The following is a 19,413-nucleotide window of genomic DNA, read 5'->3' as shown; positions in this document are numbered from 1 at the left end:
TTATTATTATTATTCTGGGACACGAAGAGTTTCCCCAGCAAGTACCTCCTCACTGTCTTCACGCTCCCACGCCAGGAAAGCCTCGTGTTTTCACTCCACCTTGGACGGGTTCAGTCGGCAGACACGCATATCTAATAATCTACTTGTAACTGCATGGGAAGCAAAGGGCCAAAGTAACAGACCACAGGGACTCACGCTGTCTTAACCCAAATGTTTGTAAAAGCACACTGTTGTCACAATTGCTATCCCAAATTTTTATGGAGTGCAGAAACCAGTGACCATTCCTGCTGTTAGAAGTCTTTCGCTTGGGCATCTAAAGATGCTTTTCAAACTTCCAAAGATGAGTTATTATTGTCTTCTTTGTGCCCCCAAGGAAATGACAAAATGCATTCTTGTTTTTTTAAATGCCCCTGTTAAAAACTAAACCATGGAAAACATACAAGAAACATTATCTTGGACATCTTTCTTTTTCCCCTTTTATAGCAACAAAAAAAGTGCAACGTCGACAGAACCCAAGTTCAGCTTTATTTTGTTTGTTTTTTAACAAGTCTGTCAAGGGTAATACAGGCTACACAGTGTAACCTCCTTAAGGAAGATGACATTAAGTCCGCAGCAACCACCTGCTGGTGAAAAAACAGGACTAGCATCTCAAAAAATTTACAAAAATTTAACAAAATATTCTAAACAGCTATCTTTATATCCGTAAACAAAGTATAAAGAACTGGCTTATCCAGTGTTCACTGCACGTCAGACAGGTGGTAAAGTGAGAGAGATCGTCTTCGACTTTAAAAGAATAACAATGAAAACTAAGCTAGTCTATTCCCCGCGCTTGCCCGTCCTAAGGGCTCTCGGGGCGGGAGGGGGCTGCAAACAGGCTAAGGCGAGACGGGGTCTGCTGGCTGTCTGGAGGGTGCAGGGGGCTGGCCCACTGGGACACAGCAGGGCTGGTGCTCTGTCACAGACACGCGGCACCTGCGACCCAGCAGGAGGGTGGTTTTCTTCCGGTTTCTGAGACCCTCCCGGGTCCCCTCAGGGCGTGAGGAGGGTGGCCTGTGGGAGCATGCTGCTGTGGAGAGCTGGGTGGTGGACCGGCACTTCCTGTTCAGACAAAAGGAAGGTGGCATGGACAGACGCGGGCAGCCGGGGCTGCCAGCCGGAGGGCCACCCGCTACTCCTTCACTTTGCTGATATAGTCGGTGAACTTGCTGATGTTCTCCTCCTGCTGTTCCAAGGCGTCCAGGACGATGCCCATGGGCGTCCTCTTCAAGCCGATCCCCTCCATTTTGTTCTCCAGCTTGTTCTTGAGGTTCCGCAGCCGCAGCGAGGCATGGATGAACATCACTGCAGAGAGGGAACCACGGTGAGCAGAGCCAGGGCTCTCCCCTGCCGCTCCCGCCCCATGCCGCCCGGCCAAGCCCCCCGTGGAGGCCCGGCCTCCCTGTGGCTGCTCCAGGTGCACACGATTTCTCTGGAGTTTAGTCCAGAGGTCTCGCACCTGGCGGCTGCACAGCGTCCTTCGCCCCGACACCCTCAGCTTGCAGACGCTGCTTCAGTACCATGACGTTCGACAGGAATCCAACCCAAACACAAACCCACTTGGCCGAGGTGGGGACGAGGACTTCTGCCTGCTGGGGGACTCTGCATGCTCCCTGCGGGAGGCACTCGGGCAAGCCCACCCTGGAGCTGTCTCCTGGAGTCAGTTTTCCAGTGTGGCGAGCATTAGGAACTGCCCGCCCCCCGTTTATGGTCAGATTCCTGGACCTCCTGAGCAGGAACCTCGGAGTGAAGGGAATCTGTACCTTCCATGTGACCTACACCAGGGGCACGTCCAAGTGCTGCAGAGCCTGCTGACAGACAGACCCCACTCTCTGCACCCCAAGTTCCAACTAAGAATGGGGTGGGACTCCAGAATCAATCTAGCCACATATTCTCATATTTATTTTTTATTTTTATTTTTTTTGTGGTACTGGGGATCAAACTCAGGGCCTTGTGCTTACGAGGCAAGCACTCTACCAGCTGAGCTATCTCCCCAGCCCCTCTCATATTTATTTGTTTGATTTTTGTGCTGCTGGGAATGGAGCCCAGGACCTGGCACCTGCTAGGCAAGCGCTAACCACTGGGCAGCACCCCAGCCCAGGGCTACTCTCACAGCCTCAGGCTTGTATGTGGAAGGGTGGTAAAGTCAGCAGCTTGGTTCGAACAGATCACTGAAACATAAGCCTCTACCACATAAGAAAAACCTGAAGACATTTTCAAAAACTCTGATTCGAATATTCTGTCCACCAGGCACAGGGTCCACCTGTGGATGCTCTGAGTTTAACTTCACAAAACCCCAGATCGGCAGATGATTTTGCACAGGTAAGATGCTATTTTTAAGTCAAAGGGACGTTCCTGCCGCTTAATGCACTAGAACTTCAATCGGATTTCTGCTGAGGAGATGGGGAATTTCTCTCTCCTCTAGTTGAGGCCGCCAGTGTTTGGGATCCTTGTACATAATGCATGTGCAGTTGAGAAAATGGCTAGTTTCTCTTCACCAGAATCAGAGTGCTTGGGTCCAATGTTCTCATGGCACTAATAATGATCTGAGTAAGAGGAAATGATCTACTTCCAAACGACAAACAGCTCGCCCCTGCGTCAGGCCGCTGTGAAGGGCAGGTAGTATAGACACACCTGCAGCCAGCGAGGCTGGCCCCACCGTGCCAGGTCCTGCTGTCTGACTCGGGGCTGTTATGGTGTAGGTGCGATGTGTCCCCAAAAGCTCACGTGTGAGACAATGCTGGAAGGTTCAGAGGAGAAACGGCTGGGTGGTGAGGGTCTCAACCCAGTCAGTGATTAACCCCTGAAGGGGATTAGCTGAGTGGTACTGGAAGCAGCAGGGCGTGGCTGGGGGAGGTGGGCACTGGGGCGTGGCTGTGGGCCCTACATTTGTATCTGGGGCGTGGCGTCTCCCTCCGCTTCCCGACCACCAGGTGACTGCTTCCCTCTGCCACGCCCTTGCCTCGCCTCGAGCCCCGAGGGGTGGAGCCTGCTGAGACCTCCGAGGCCGTGAGCCCCTCTGAACCTTGCCGCCTCTGCGGTTGCTCTGGTGGGGTCTTCCAGGCACAGAGGTGGAAAAGCTGGCTGAGACAGGCTCCTGTGCGTTTGGCTGACCCCCGTCTCCAGAGAGGGTAGACGACGTTTGTGGGATCAGTGAGCCACTGGGCCCTGGTCTCCCAGGTCAGGACCTCCAGAGCAGAGGCGGGTTATGTGACCCCACGGGACACCTGCGCTGCGTTTTTCTTACGAGAAAAGAAAACTCGGGTCGACTTACACAGCAGAGGAAACGTGATGCCGAACACGAAGACCATGACTCCCCCGAACATGGAAATGAGGAAGTAGCTGGCCAGCATGACCACCATCACGAAGGCCGTGGGGTACTGCTTCTTCATCCGCCGGAGGATGTCCTTATTGTGCGCCGCCCAGACGAAGCCCGTGAACACCAGCACCACCACCAGGCCTCCCAGGATCATGTTGAAGGGGCTCAGGAACCTGCAGGACGGGGGCAGGGTGAGCTCAGAGCCCAGCACCAGGGGCAGCGGAGCGGGGAGGGGGAAGGGCAGAAGCCATTCCGAGCACGCCCGAGCCCTTCACCTAAGTCAGACGCGACCCTCCGCCTGGTGGGGCGGCTGCCTTCAGGGCTGCTCCCTAGTAAGCAGCTGGGGCTGAAGGTCAGAACCCTGGCGCCCGGCTCCCAGCGGGCCTCTGGCTCCCACCGGGGCCTCTGCCTTCCTGGAGGACCACAGGGGCGCCTGAGGCCTCTCGGGAGGCGGTGTGCTCGCGGTGGTGCTGCGTGCAGCAGCGGGAGGGAGGCTGTTCCCAGCTGCCAGGGCTCCTTCCAGTCCTCCAGGGCTTGCCCGGTGGCTGAATGTAGGGCAGCCCGCACAAGGGCCCCCGGGCACCCACCGTCCGCAGTCGCATTCTTGTCCTTCCAGGTACAGTGTTTTTAAACTTTTACTTGAAGCCCTTGCTTCTCCTGCTCTAACCTTGCTTCTAACCCCCGGGCCCACTTTCCCTCCTGCCATAGCGGGCAGGAGCACCCTGCACCCTGGGCTTGTGCAGAGCTTGCTGCAGAGGCCCGTGGCCAGCGGCCTCAGCCAGCGTTTCTCTATGAGCCGCTCTCGGCTACACCCTGCCCATCCTGGGAGCACTTGAGTCGGGCTCAAGAGTTGCGAAGCGGCCGTGGTTGTTACTGACCGACTGATTCGCCTGCTCACCTGCAGGGCTGGAGATGGAGGCTGGCATCCCGCCCCGGCAGTGCCGTGTGCCACCACGGAGCTACGTCCTAGCTCCGGTGCAAGTGAGCGACACTTCATAACGTGGGAAGACCTGGGTGATGTCCTGAGTGAAAACGACGGGACTACAGCAAGACGTCTCCGGGAGGGGAATCGCCTCACAGGTGAGGCAGCCCGCAAGTAGGAATTGCTATAATTTTATACTGCACTTTGGAATCAGAGATCAAGTGAACACGTAAGTAAAAGAAAATACGGAAAATCAAAAAGCAACCATTCCTCCACCCAAACCCAAGTGAGGCACAGTGGTCCAGCTCTTCCTGTCCGTTTCTCCGAGGTCAGGGATGGAATTTAGGTCTCGCACCACCATGAAGCTGGTCCTTTGCAACCAGACCCAGTGTCCCTGCTCCCCTGCAGACCCTCCCGGGCCAGCCCACAGCACCTCGCCTCCCTCCTGCCACCGACACCCACGCCCAGCTCTCTGTCTGGTGCCTCCCAGCCCTGCAGTGCCCCAGGCTACTGGCCTCGCTGCACTTCTATTTTTATTTTGTTTTATTTTAACCTGTTTTATACCTGGTCTCTGATATAACTCAAATTGATTTGAGAAAGACAAAAATTTCCTAACAGGCCTGAAAATAGGGCAAAACTGATACCCTCTTTAGCAGGTGCTGGAAAGCTGAGTAGAAGCGGGTCAGCACCCCCAGGTCCACCCCTCTGCTCCCAGGGAAGGAGGAGGGCCAGAGAGGTGAGACCCAATCGCTGCGCCCGGCACCGGAACGGCAGCACGGGCCAGGCCGGGGTTACTCCCATTTCCTTTTTCTATTTCATAGTTTGGCAATGGCCGTGTGTTACCTGAATGACCAAAAATGCCTGATCTTTAAAAACACAAATGAAACTCAAACACACCCCTTTACGAAAGCCTCGACTTTGGCCTAGAAGTGTTTCTCAGCTGCACTGTGAAGCAAGATCAAAATTAACAGAGAAAGAGAGGGGGGCTCAAAGTTTAAGGAAAAGGCTTTGTGTGAACTGCAAGTAGGGGCTGACTACAGAGGGCACCAACTTCTGCATCTTTCCAGAACATTCCCTGAAACAGTCACTCAAGATGATGTGAAGAAATTCATGTCAAGCTTTTCCTATTTCCTTTCTTTCTTTCTTGGTGGGGGAGGGTGATACTAGGGATTGAACCCAACCACTGGGCCACATCCCCAGTCCTTTATTTTTGAGTTGTTGCTTTGTTTTTAAAAGGGGTCTCCCTAAGTTGCTTAGGACCTTGCTAAGTCCTAGGGCTGGCCTCCAACTTGAGATCCTCCTGCCTGAGCCTCCCGAGTCACTGGGCTGAGGCTGGGCCACATCCCAGCAAGCTTCTCCTGGTCCCTCTGCACAGGTGGAGCAGACATCCAGGCCGAATGTCTGCTGGACAAGGAACCAGGAAGAGCCCAGGCCTGCCTCAGGCAATTCCAGGTTGGCTTCCACCTGTTCCCGCAGCTCAAGTTCAGGGAAAGGAGGAGCAAGGACTGGTATGGAACTGGTTTCAGCTGACCACACCCCGGCCGCGATCTATAATTAGAAAGTAGCTGAGTTTCCAGGATGGAAAAAACTGACCAAGTGACTTGATTTTCTTCCACATTCTGATTACACGCAGTTTCACCGAGACATGCCACGCCACGCCCTGGGCCCCATTTGCTCTTGGAGCAAAATAACACACAGACACAAACACATACCACACTCCACATACACACACCACACCACACACACAGACACACAGACACACCACACACACGCGCCATACCACACCACACATACACCACACACACAAACACCCCCCCACACCACACATACACACACATACACCCACCACACCACATACACCACACACACAAACACCCCCCACACACCACACATACACACACACACACCACACATACACACACATACACCCACCACACCACACATACACACCCCACACCACACAGACACACCACACACATACCACACCCCACACACCCCACACACAAACACCCCCCCCCACACCCCACACCACACACCCACCACACACACATCCCCACACACACCCACCACACACAGACATACATACACACCACACACACACCACACACACACCCACCATACACACACACAAACCACACACATACCATACCACATCACACACCACACACACACACACAAACACATACCACACCCCACACACATACCATACCACACCACACACACCACACACACACAAACACCCCACCACCACACACCCCACACCACACACACACACCACACATATACCACACCACACACACACACACACATACCACATCACACACCACACACACCACACACATACCACATCACACACCACACACCACACACACCACACACACACACAACCACACACACACACCACATCTCACACACACACACACACACATACACCACACACACACACCACACACAGATTCCATCTTCCAGGGCATGTGTTTGGGAAGCAGCTCTTGTCTGCAGTGCTCTGAGCCACAGTTGTGCCGTGGGCTCCCCGTGGGGACAGACCTCCAGCGCGTCTAGGACAAGGGTGCTGTGGACAGACGACACTGGGCTCTGTGGAGTCTCACTTACTGGTAGTCCACGGATAAGGAGGTGGAAGAGAGGAAGGACGAAGACAGGCCACTGGCCCTCCTGTCCTTGGTGGACGCAGGCCCTCGTTGTGCAATTCAAACCCTTAAATATGTTCTCTATTGCGGGACAAGAAGACACACGTAGAAATCGGCCCATTCCAACAAACCACTGATAAATTCCTTTCTGCGACAGTTTGAAATTCTGGTGGAATCCTTTATGGCTGCAAACGTGTTCAGAATTCCATCACAATTTTTCTTTAACCGAGTGTTACAGGATGAGCAATCCTATTGTGTAGATGAATAAACTGAGACCCAGAGAGGGGAAGAAACTAGTCAAAGGGATCCCGGAGAAGGAACGGGGGGTTGCCCGCCGTGAGAGCAGCTCACGGCATGACCCATCCTGTCACCAGCTTTGGGCCCTCCCGTTCCCAGCATCCCTGCAGCTGGGGTCAGCAGCCAGGACAGTGCTGGGAAGTCCCTCGGCTGGCAGGCTCCGTCCTGAGGGAAAGTGTCCGAGAGAGGGTGTGCAGCATGTCCTCAACTAGCCTACGGGACTCAGCGGGCCTTATCGACAGTTTCCACATCAGTGGCTCCGGGCAGCTGGGGGGATCTTGAACACTCTCCTCATTTTGCACATAAGCAACTAAGGAGTCCCGAGTTAACGCACGTGCCCAAGGCCACCAACCAGGGCGGAAAATCTAGCACATGGAGCGCAGCAGCAACCCTCAGATGGACCGAGGTGTGCGTGTGGCCACAGCGCCATCGAGCCTGCACCAGGGCGCGTTTCCTAAGCCGAAGCCGCTCCGCGTGGAGCTGTTTCCTACCCAAACAGCTACTTCTGCAGGGGGGTTCCTGAGGAATCCTGAGTCACCAGTGAAGGGCCGCGCCTCCCGGGCCGTGGCGCCCCAGGCCTCGCCTGCCTGGGCCCAGGCGTCACCCCCACTCCCTCCAACCCCTTCAAGTCCCCTCAGTAGGGCCCGGCACACATTTATCTGTGTGTGTTGAACACGTCTCTGGCCCTCCTACACTACCAAGCTCCATTAGGACAGGGACCATGACATATTTGGCCCCAGCACCCAGCACCCTGCCTGACACAGAGCAGGTATTCAGTAAGCGTGTGCTGGAGGAAGGAAGCTTCAGGAGCCAGCACATTTGCATACAAGTAAATATGTTCATCCAGCCAGCAGCGTGACCCAGGCCTGTGTCCCAGGTACTCAGGAGGCTGAAGCCCGAGGATCGCACATTGGAGGCCGGCCTTGGCAACTTAATGAGAACCTGTCTCAAAATAAAACATAAAAAGGGCAGGGGTGTAGCTCAGAGGTAGAGTATTGCCCCAGTACCCCCACAAAAGTACGTCCAGCCGTGAGCTGAGTGACACGCAGTGCGCCTTGGACAAACGCTCTGATTCTCGCTCTCCACTAGGTAGTCCTAGGGAGAGTCCCTGTCTGGTCTCTTCACAGAGCTGTGATCAAGGAAACAATGAGAAAGCAACAGTGGGAAGTCACCTGAACCCCCCGCAGGTGTAAGGGGTGATCAGCATGGGGGAGGGGTGGGAGGCTGGAAGGGGCACTGGGGGTGCAGGGAGACTCCTGCCCGGCAGACCCACCCCTCTGCAGGCCCCTCTTGCTTCTTGATCCTCCGTGGACCCCAACAGCCTCCTGTGGTTGTCCCGGTTTCCCAGGGCAAGCACCTTGGCAAGAATGACCTCTGACCATGAAGGACAATGTGGCTCTGGATGCAAATTAGTCTTGAGTGACTGTGGCAAGGGTCATGGGGTAAAGAAGACTTCGGGGAAGCTAAGGTGGGACCAGAGCCAGTCTCTTTTGTCACAGCTGCATTAGGGAGGCCCAGAGTAATAATCATGTGCTCGATAAGGGCAGATGTGTATGGCATCCTGTGTCCGTGGCGCTGCCCAATTCAACACTCACATCCAGTGACCCACCACCAGCAGCTGCAGGCACCTAAAGGCACTCATACGAGACATACCTTACGAACCTGCAAGCTTTGTTCTGCACTTACTGCTTGTTTTATTTATAATGAACGACAGGTTGGATCTGAGTTGGAAGAAGCCCCAAATCCGACACTTGCCCCGCAGTGGGGCATCAGGGAATAACACGAGGCTCTGAGTGGCTGCACAAAGTACTCCTTAAACCTCTCATCTGCGAACACACGCGAAGGAGGCGAGCACGTGGAACCCTCCAGAGTATGTGTCCCTGCCTGGGCTCATGGATACGCACAACCCAGAGTTTTTTAGAACTAGTGTAGGAAGATATTTATTTGTTTACAAACTGTTCTTCCTGGATGCTCTGAGCAGAGTGAAGTTTAAAAAGGAAGGTTCCTGAGAATGATTACCGCACGGCAGGTTCCTACAGAGCCCCAGAGAAAGCCGGGTTGGACGAATGCCAGTGGGCTTGCCGACACGTGACCCCTTCCCATAGGCGGTCCTGTTCAGCCCTCCCCTTTCTCCCTCTAAGACAAGACGCTGAGCCAGGACTGCAGAGCAGATCAGCAGAAGTAGGAACCACATTCTGGTTTTCTGCTTTACATGGGCTTCTGCCCGCCAGGTGCCTTCATTAGCCACCGCATAATGGAAGGGAAAGCAGGAGATCCTACCTACTTAGGTAACGCTTGCAGAACGGAAGTCAGCCTGCAGGTTTTGTCTGAAATCGCAGGCCTTGAAAGCATTCCCTGACTAGAAAGCAAGACTTATGCAAAAGACAGAGGAGGGGTCAGGTGAACATTCTGAAGGTAAGCAACAAAGCACAAAACCCAAAAGGTTCATGAGTCTCTAATACCACCACTGAGTCTGGTTTTAAGTAGATAGGTCAAGAACTGGATCTTGATCTTAGACCTGGATTCCTGTAGAGTGTTCTGTACCCCTAAGTTGATTGGCAGCTTCTGCCTTCTAAGAGACGGCTTTGGGGATCCAGAAGATGTCATGTACATACTTAACCTAGAAAAACCATAAACCCTTCCCTATGAATGGAAACAGGAACAGCCAACCAGAGTGCGGCTGTGGAGAAGCCAAGAGCGCGGCTTATCAAGCATCCAAAGATGATTTAAGGAAAGCCAGTTCCTACTAGATGAAGAATTTTTAAACAGTCGAGTGTTAACAGACCTCTTAAAGTCCTACACTCAGAAGAAATGCAGGGCCATCAGAAGGAATTGGACACACTGCCTGCCACCTATCTAGTGTGACTGGAGAGGCGGGGGCCGGGTGGGCGGAGCTGCTCTCCTGGCCACCCTCCGTGCCTCCGGGTCTGGCCCGGGACAAGTGTTCAGTGAATATTTGTTCAGTCCAGGAGAAGCCATCTGAGCCCGTGGGTGAAAAAAGTAAACTTGAATAGCCCTTTAGGGGGTCCACATAGTGCCCCCTGTAATCCCAACACCCAGGAGTGTTGGAATTTGGAATCACACAGGGTAGGTCAGGAGGGCAAGGATGTGTGTGTGGGGGTGCATATTTTTGTGGGCTTGCTGTATTGCCATGAAAATTAATTCTACTGTTTCCGGGGCTGTCTGACTGCCCTTCTAGCCTCTCAACAGAAGGAAGCTGGGATCACAGTCTTATTCTCTCCCAGGACTCCTGGCACAGGGTCGGGAAGCTGGGTAGCGCTTCCTACCCTCTGCTGCATGAATGAATGAGTGAATGAATGAAGCAACGCATGTGAGAGTAAGAGAGTAAAACTGCTGTTGAAGCCGAGGGATCTAAAAAGGCTTTCCTCTAGCTTTAGCCCGGACAGACCGCAATGCTTCCCGCAGGCCGCTCCGGAGCACCCCAGAGCTGCCCTGCCCTTTCCTGTCCCGACCACCTGGAGCCTGGTCCTTCCTGGCAGCATTTGAAGGTGCAGACCATGGAGCCCTTCTCGACACCCGGTGTTGACAACCACAGGCTCCTGCGTGTTTTGGAACCATGCTCACTTTGAAAAGAATCACAGAGATGTGTTTTTCAAACCCAGGATGACCAGCCCTCCAGAAACGCCTGCCGCTCCGGTGACGGAGCAAGTGGCAGAATGGAGCCTACCTTCCTGCTGGCCAACCACCTCGCGGCTGTTCCTTTGGCTCACTCCCTGGGCCGCTACCCTGCTCTACCTCAGGGGAGGCCCAGATGCACACTCGAGGACCGCTGTGCCTGTCCGGCTGGAAAGGCAGCAGACACACTGTTGCGATTCCTGTGTGTGGTTGCTGATTCTGGAGCCGCACCAGCAAATACGGGTTCTGAGGGCAGAGAGGGATCTCTGAGAGTAAGGTAAGCACAACCGTGCGAAGGTGAAGAGTCGGGTATTCGGTTGGGTTTAGTTCATTAACGGTTTCAGAAAATTTGCGATACGGTTAAATGAAAAATCATTTCACCCCCTAGCAACAACCAAGCTACTGTTAGCATCTTTGATTCCGATTAGCCACGTGACCCCAAGCTCTCCTATTTCCTCAGTCAGGGACCCCAGTAGGACCAACAGTTCTCAATTCAACTTGGCGGTATCGCCGTCGTGCGGGGAGTTAAGGGAGGAGACCAGCAGATCCCTGGCCAGGAGTAGACATTTAGAATCTGAGGGAGGCACCTGGACACACAGGTGTGTCTGTTTAAGTTCTGCTGGTCTTTCTTTTCATCCAGACCAGATCAGTACTTCTGAAGTTTTAATGTTCCTATGAATCATCTTAAAACGTGGAGGCTGACCCAATAGGTCTGAAATGGGGCCAGAGAATCTTCATTTCTGACAAGGCGACAAGGCGGAAGCAGCTGGTCCCTGGTCCACTCTGGATGGATTTTTCCAGTCAAGATCCCTTGGCTTTCGACTAAGCACACAGAAGCTCCCACGGTGCGGCACATGCTCCTGACTGACACGGCAAGTACAACCAACTGTCGCCCTGATTTCCACTTTACAAAAAGAGGCAGCGGCTCTGACGGCTGCGTGCCATGTGCAAAGGGTATGCTGCTGCCAATGTTCCATGTCCAGGATGGAGAAGGCAGTCACATTCTCCTCCTTCATCAGAAGGGGTCCTGGCTGTTTTCAGCAAAGAGCATTCGCTAGCTTGTTATTCTGGCTGTTGCTTTTAAGTCACTCAGTCTCTTCTGCAGTGATGGCTGCATCTCAAAAGGAAATCAGAGCCCTTGACAGGAAGGAAGTTGTATAAGAAGCACCAAAGTGCACGCATCCCCCTGCACCCCTGCCTAGGAGGACACAGTGACTAGCAGCTGGACAGGGGCTGCCGTCAGTCGCTTTGTATCAATGAAGTCCTTCCACTCTGGTTTTAGAGCAGTGGAACTCCCGAGCAGTAAATGTCAGCATTCCACAGAAGGCAAACAGAAGGAGTCTGCAGAACCAGTAGAGACTTCCAGGAAGACTAAGGAAAAGCGACGACAGGGCAGTTTAGTAAACACAGGACGATGATCGGAGCTGCGTAAAGCTTCACATCCATTCGCTCTCCTGTCGGAGAGCTCAGGACCCCAGAGCAGCTCTGCGAGGTAATTATGAGAGCTGCTTTTGCAGTTTCTTAGGAAGAAACTGGAGTTTAGTGGACAGAAGGAATCGCCCTGATTTTCCAGGTGGTTGGTGGTATTTCTCAATCACCTGAAACATCTGCAGGCATTTCCACTGTGGTGACTGGAGGGTGTGCTGCTGGGGTTCCGGGGGGCAGAGGGCAGGGAGGCGGCCAAGCACCCCAGTACACAGCACCGTCCCCCAATGCAAAATGTCAACAGTGCTGAGATGGAGAAGCCGAAGGCAGAGCACCTCACCAGGATCTCAGAACAAAGCATTGCAGTCTGACGTAATCTCCTTAAGTTAATTTTGACACAGCTGCCGTAATGCTGACCAATGCACAGCACGGTGCCTGGGCAGTGACCCAGTCCAATCACTCTGGGAGCATAATGCTGCCGCTATGTGTTGGCATGCTCCTGGGCACTGCTCCGTGGCCTGCTGAGGGCTGGCCTCCACACCATCTCTGCACTCACCAGGCTGGTATGTGCAACACCGCAGGCCTTAGGAGGCAGAGGACCAGGATCACAACCATAAAACACAAGGCAAAGAAAAAGTCGTCACAACCAAAGCCTACAACCTGGCCTCAAGGAGTCCAGAGTCTGGAGCAGAGAAAAACATGAAAGCCCATGGGGTAGCAGGAAGCTCTAAGCACAGGACGTGAGGGAGAAAGGGGGTGTGGCCTCCAGGGGTGACCCCGAGGCGGTGGTCTTCAGGTGGGTGAGGAAACAGAGACAGGGCTTGGGGTGGATAGAGTCACTGCTATAAAAATTCTGTCTGGAGCAGGGCTCAGTGGTAATCCTCCTGAAATCCCAGCGGCTCGAGAGGTTGAGGCAGGAGGATCAAAAGTTCAAAGCCAGCCTCAGCAACTTAGTGAAGCTCTAAGCAATTCAGTGAGACCTTGTCTCTAAATAAAATCTCAAAAGGGCTGGGGATATGGCTTAGTGGGTAGGCGTTCCTGGGTTCAATCCCTGGTACCAAAAATAAAACAAAAAAAGACACTGTCTGCCTTTCTCAGCCCCATCTTGGTAACACCCAAAGAGACAACAGCAGTGAATAACATTGTGTGGAGAAGAAACGGGGCGGCTGGCACTGTTCTGAGAGCACGGCCTGCGTGAACAGCTGGTCCTCAAACAGGCCAGTGGGTGGGCAGTGCCATTAGCAGAGGCCCAGGCTCAGGACAAGGTCGCGTAGCTAGTGACCTGCAGCTGGCACTCAAACTCAGTCTGGTTTCTACCGGCTCAGGGAGCAGAAGAGTGAAAGTTCTCCCAGGAGGGCTGGGAGCTAACACGCCGGCTGGAATCCATCTCTGACACACAGGCTGCTGCTGCGGCTCATGCACCTGCCCAGCCTCCCTCCTAGGAGGAAGCCCAGGCTCTCCAAGCCCTGCCCCTCAGGACCTCGAACGCACTGTGCCCCCCAACCCCGCTCAACCTCTACCTTGGGGCAGAGTCCTCCCCATGTTTCCGGGTCTGGTCATGGGGCTGCCTCTCCCTTCCTGTAATCTCGACTGGGGGCCCCTCCATCTTCTCCTGACTCCTTTCCAGCATGAGATTGTCACCGAGGCCAGAGGCCTCCAAAGCAGCTCCTTCGGCACCTCGGGAACCACTGGTGAGCAACTTCAAACAGTCCTCGCCCTGGGCAACCATTGGGCCACGTCTCCACAGTCATGGGAATGATCAAGGGCCAGCTCAGGAGCAAGACTATGGGCCTCCAGCAGCGCTGACCTGCCCAGCTGCTGCCTCACAGAACAGGAGAGTTCTCTTCAGGATGGGGCAGGCCCAGATCAGCTGAGCAACCTGGCCCTGAAGGTATTGGGTTTCTTCCAGCTTTGAGCAACTGGAATGCCAAACCTCATGACTGCAAGAGAGATGTCATGGTAGTTAAGAGCACAGGCCTGGGTCTGCGACTTTGAGTAACTCATTTAACTTCTCTGAGCCTCAGGTTTAATAATAGTAATCCTTTACTTATTAGGTCCTATCACAGAATGCAGATCATTGAGTAATCAGTAGACAAAGCCCTCAACATATGTTTTTTTTTGTTGTTGTTATTAAGTGCAATGAAATAAAAGAATGATTTGTGTTGGGGGGACTATATAAAGTATGTATTTTTAGGTGCATAGAAAACAGTTGAAGGTTATATATCAAACGTTTGCTGGGTTGTGAAGGGCATTTCACATTTTACACACATGTAATCTTCAAAAGAACTTTTACTCCTACTGCCCTTAATCTTTTGTAAATTTTAAAAAACAAGAATAATAATAATAAAGTACTTTTCACATTTTCCTTTGAAACTGCCACCAGCAATCAAGGGGTGAATTTGGAAGGGGAATGAGAAGAGCCAACACCCCCAAACCGACAGTCAGTGGCTTAGGCACCACAAGGAGGGAGCTATATTTAGTCAGGGGCTGGCTCTGGCCTGCACAGTGAGAATAGCTCCCATCAAGCTGCAGGCTGCCCAAGCTTGTGTCTGGTTTAGTCAGCAGCCTTTTTAGAAAAAAGATAACAAAAACGCTTCTTGTTTTTGTACATGTGATTGGTCCGTGTCAAACTTTGCCTTGTATCTGTTTTGGGAGTTGCCAAAAGAAAATACCCACATAACTAGATCACCAGATAAGATGCCCTTGGCTTCTTTACAAAGAAAAGGAAAGTGAAAACAGCAGAGGCAAACCTGTTCACTACTTTTTTGTTTTCAAAGCAGTTTCAGAAAAGAAGTACGGAGCTGGGGGAGGTTGGCCCTGGTTGCAGCAGGCCTCAGGCCTGCCCTGCCCTGTCCAGCAGCTTCCTGGCTGCTGGTCCAGTCAGGGTCCGGGGAGCCTCTGCCCTCTGGGCACAAGCCATGCCCAGGGAGGATCCCACACATGGGGCTTCTGCTTCTGCAGGGGTGACCGCTCTGAGCCACACCCGGAAACTCAACTCTCCCCTCCCCTGTGCTGTGCGTTGGCTCCTTCAGCTTCTCAGAAAATGCCATGTGTCCCTGGAACAGAATCCAAGTCTGATTCATCCTGCTGCGCTCTGAGCTTTGTACAGGGCCTGAAGCAGGGAGGGGGCTCGATAAATAAGGCAACTCACAGCCGCCGACTTAGCGCCCCATCCTACCCACCCTCTCCCACACCCTCCAGTGTGAATTGCTCATTTTCTTCCCAAGTCAGCTTGCTCTTCCCTGATTGCTCAGAAGTAGAGATGTCAGACACTTCTTTTAGGGCAAGCGAGTCCTCGCATTTTAAGCCTTAGGGTGGCTTTTTCTTTAAAGACGTGTAGGAGATAATTGGATGGAGAACCTTGTCACCCAGCTGGCAAAGGTGAAGAAGCATTTTTTAGAGGGCCCATGGCCAGGAAGCATGGGTTCTAGAGGTGTGTGTGTGTGTGTGTGTGTGTGTGTGTACACATGTGTGCGGCATCTTAATTAACCAGGGTAGTTTAAAGTATCAGATATACTAAGGTGCCAGGCTCGGGAGGGAGGAGAAAGTGAGAGGCTGGCGAGGGGGAACTGCCAGAGACCCTGCTCCCAGACAGGCTCCCTCTGCTCCTGGGTTCTACGTTCTGTCCAGGCTGGCAGGCATTGGGTGGCCTTTGGGGACACACGCTGGTCCTCTCTGGGTGGTGCCCAGGCAGGCCCAGGACACGGTACACCACTTGCTTCTCATTTTTAAAAGATGGTGGGCTGTACAAATATCTCCCCAGCAAGAGCCTGATCCCAGCACAGAGGGAGAAGAAATTTCCCTGCCCAGGGTGGGGCCCTCTCCCTGCCCAGGCCCATGGCAGGTGGTGGGGCCTCCAGAGGGCCAGCGTCTGTTCGGAACTGCCCAGCCTGGCCTCCAGCCTCTCTGCTGGCCCACAGGGAGGGCACACCCTTCAGCCCCAGGGCAGGGTCCCCTAGGTCCTGCGCCCTGACCCAGCCCCTCGGCCCGCAGGGAGGGCACACCGATGGCCAAGGACTGTCCTGCGCCCTGACCCAGCCCCTCGGCCGCAGGGAGGGCACACCGGTGGCCGAGGACTGTCCTGCGCCCTGATCCGGCCCCTCGGCCGCAGGGAGGGCACACCGGTGGCCGAGGACTGTCCTGCGCCCTGACCCAGCCCCTCGGACGCAGGGAGGGCACACCGGTGGCTGCGGGCGGTGCCCCTAGGTGCCCGGGCCTGGCCTCCAGCCCCTCTGACGGCCTGCAGGGCGGCACGGCGGGAGGCCCGTGGGCCGCTGCGGCGCCCGCCCGGGTCGGCCACTCACCCCACGACGGAGATCATCATGGCAGCCACCACCAGGTAGTTGGTCTGGTAGTAGAGCAGGTTGCTGACCACGCGGTTGTTCCATTTGGAAATGTCCCTGAAGTCCGGGCGCGCGAAGCGGTCGGAGCCGGGGAAGAAGTCGTCCCAGGCGCGCAGCGGGGCGATGCTCACGTCCATGCTCGCGGCCGCTCCTCGCCTGCCGCGCGGCCGCCGGGACGCCGAGGGGACAGCGGGCCGGCAAGGTCGGCTCTGCGGTTGGCGCGCGGCTGGGCCGCGGAAACCCGGTGCGGGCGGGCGTGTTCGCCCTCGCCTCCTGATTGGCTCCGAGCGCGGCTGCCAGCGAAGCGGGGCCAGCGCCCAGCCCCGCGGCCGGCGGAAGTCCGCGCAGGGAGGCGGCCCTGCCCTCCCCTCCCGCAGGTCCAGCGCAGCCTCTCCTCCTGCTTTAAGTGTCCAGCCGGCGAGTGCGATTGCTCTCGGCCTTGCAGGAGGAAAAAAACAAAAATAAAATAAAACAAAACAAAAAAACCCAAAAACCCAACACCCACTTGGCCGTGTTCGGAAGCCGGTCCAGGCGGAGTGGAACGCAGGACGGCCGTGGCGGCACCGGAGGGTGAGCTGGGTCTCAGAATTAAATATTACCAATCTCGGCGCGTCTGAGTGCAATCCCCATGCTTTCTCTGCCCCACTGTGCGTCACCGCACGAAATCAGCTGGGCCCAACGGGAAAAGAGGACCTGGACGATAGAGGACTGGCCTGCCTTTTCATCTTCTTTATTCTGCATTTCTGTTCACTGCTGGCAGAATTGTTGAACTGCTGTGCCGTCTTAATCAAGTGATAGACCACTCTGTTCGCTCCCAGCTCTCTGAGATTGTTGTTTACATCCTGAAAGTAAACAGTTGTGGGCTGGAAAACCGCAGTTCTGCGCTTTGTGTTTCCTGGGCAGGAACCTGGATCCCACTCAAGAAAGCTTTCTTAGTTTTATTCCGATATTTAGCGACAACTTGCACTAAGGGAGCACAGTATTTTAACAGCTAAGGTGATGTTTTGTATCCCAGCCTGAAGAACTGGCAAGAGCTGTATTCACCGCAAATTCTCTTCCCAGGTTCCAAAGGGTGGTCTCTTTTCAGTTAAGTGCTAAATACTACAATAAATATATATATTTTTTCTTTTCTTTCTTTTTTTTGCTACTGGGGATTTTAACCACCAAGGGATGTTTACCACTAAGCCACATCCCCAGGCTTTTTTATTTTTTGACAGGGTCATGCTAAATTGCCCAGCCTCTCTTCCTCTGCAATCCTCCTCCCTCAGCCTTCTGTATCTCTGGGATTACGGATGTGCACCACTGCACTGTGCCTGGCTCAGTAAACCTCTTATATCAAGTACATGAAATAAAAGTACAATCATCCCTCAGTATCCATGGGAAATTAGTTTCTAGACTCCCCCCATACTTAAATTGATAACTGCTTAAATTTTCGTATTTAAAATGGCATGATATTTACACATACTCCCACATGCTTTAGATAATTTCTAGATCACTTATAATACTGAAAACAATAAAACTGGGAGCTGTGGCACAAACCTGTAATCCCAGCAACTTGGGAGACTGAGGCAGGAGCACCCCAAGTTCAAGACCAGCCTCAGCAACTTGAAACCCTGTCTCAAAATTAAAAATAAGAATAAAAAGGACTGGGGGTGTGGCTCAGTGGTACAAGTCCCTCTGGATTCAATATGCAGTACCAAACATAGAATAAAATAAAAAAAATAAAACTTTTAGGTCCTTAGACCAAAGTAACTCCATTTTGAAAATCAGCACCTGCCCACCCAGGCATGATCTTCCTGATAGGCCGACCCTGGAAGAGTCCCTAAGTACTGAAACCACAGCAAAGACGTCAAGTAACAGTCACGGGGCCAGACCGGTTATTTTTTAACTACTCCATTGCACATGATTACATAGTTTAGAAGTTTTTCCTACAGGCTGCTGCTTCTTGCAGAGAGGCAGTCTGGCAGACTCTCTCTGTCAAAAAACCTTTGCTTGAACACAGAGATGTGTCTCTCTTGGATATTTGCACCAGCTACCCTAACAAAAACAATGTAAAGACTTTACATTACATTAATGCAATGCATTACATAAGTAGTTGTTATGCTACATTTTTTAGGGAATAATGACACAAAGAAATGTCCAATCATTTTCATAACAGACAACATTTTAAAATGTGTTTTCCATCTGTGGTTGGTTGAATCAACGGATGGGGACTGTGGGGGTGGGGAGGTCTGTATTTCAATTAGCTTCATAGTGTGGTAGACAGAATTCTAAGATGATAGTGCCCAATACCATAGTCTCTAAACCTGTCAGTGGGACTGTTTTAACACACTAGATTCACTCAGATCCCCAACTTTCAAAAAAATTGAAAAGCAACAAAACATACTTAATACAAAGTCTAGAAGACATTTCATTGTCTTTAGCTTTCGGAAGGCAGCTCAGGAATTAGGGTGTCTCTGACAAATCACGAATGCTACTGATGTTCAGGAGTTTGGCAACTGAATCAAATCAGGGCTAAGAGACATACTTGGTGCTGCTTTTTAACAGCGTTTAAAACGTGACCATTTTCCTGAGCTCTCACGTTTTCTTGGATATGAGAAAATGGGAGGGTTTAAGTCAGAAGAAGCAAGATTAGCATCCCAGACCCTTGTTCCCTGACAGGTGACCTTGGGGACTTTACTCAGTTTCCCCAGCCTCAGATTTTCACATATAAACTTCGGGAGAACATCTGTCACTCGGCTGAGGATGAATGAGGGGACGTTTGGAGAGCGCTTAGTGTATAGTAGA

The 19,413-nt window shown here is 53.0% G+C and overlaps 1 protein-coding gene across 1 annotated transcript; it reads right to left on the bottom strand.

Annotated features, from left to right (window-relative positions):
- Positions 1-504: 504 nt before the first annotated feature.
- Arl6ip5 (ADP ribosylation factor like GTPase 6 interacting protein 5) lies at positions 505-16,960 on the bottom strand. The gene is made up of 3 exons (XM_047534553.1): positions 16,588-16,960; positions 3,311-3,528; positions 505-1,341 (listed from the first exon to the last, which is right to left on the bottom strand). Exons 1-3 carry the CDS (start codon positions 16,761-16,763, stop codon positions 1,169-1,171), a joined length of 567 nt encoding a protein of 188 aa, XP_047390509.1. The 5' UTR covers positions 16,764-16,960; the 3' UTR covers positions 505-1,168.
- Positions 16,961-19,413: the final 2,453 nt, after the last annotated feature.

Source organism: Sciurus carolinensis, chromosome 19 (genome assembly GCF_902686445.1).
Source record: "Sciurus carolinensis chromosome 19, mSciCar1.2, whole genome shotgun sequence".
NCBI lineage: Eukaryota > Metazoa > Chordata > Mammalia > Rodentia > Sciuridae > Sciurus > Sciurus carolinensis.
The sequence above is the reverse complement of the archived record's forward strand: the minus strand, read 5'-3'. Positions and strand labels throughout refer to the sequence as shown.

Coding starts and splice junctions, on each gene's coding strand:
- Arl6ip5 (XM_047534553.1), bottom strand. CDS start 16,763: ATGGACGTGAGCATCGCCCCGCTGCGCGCCTGGGACGACTTCTTCCCC. Junction 3,529..16,587: donor ATGATGATCTCCGTCGTGGG/GTGAGTGGCCGA, acceptor CCCGTCCTGCAG/GTTCCTGAGCCCCTTCAACA. Junction 1,342..3,310: donor CATCACGTTTCCTCTGCTGT/GTAAGTCGACCC, acceptor CCCTCTCTGCAG/TGATGTTCATCCATGCCTCG.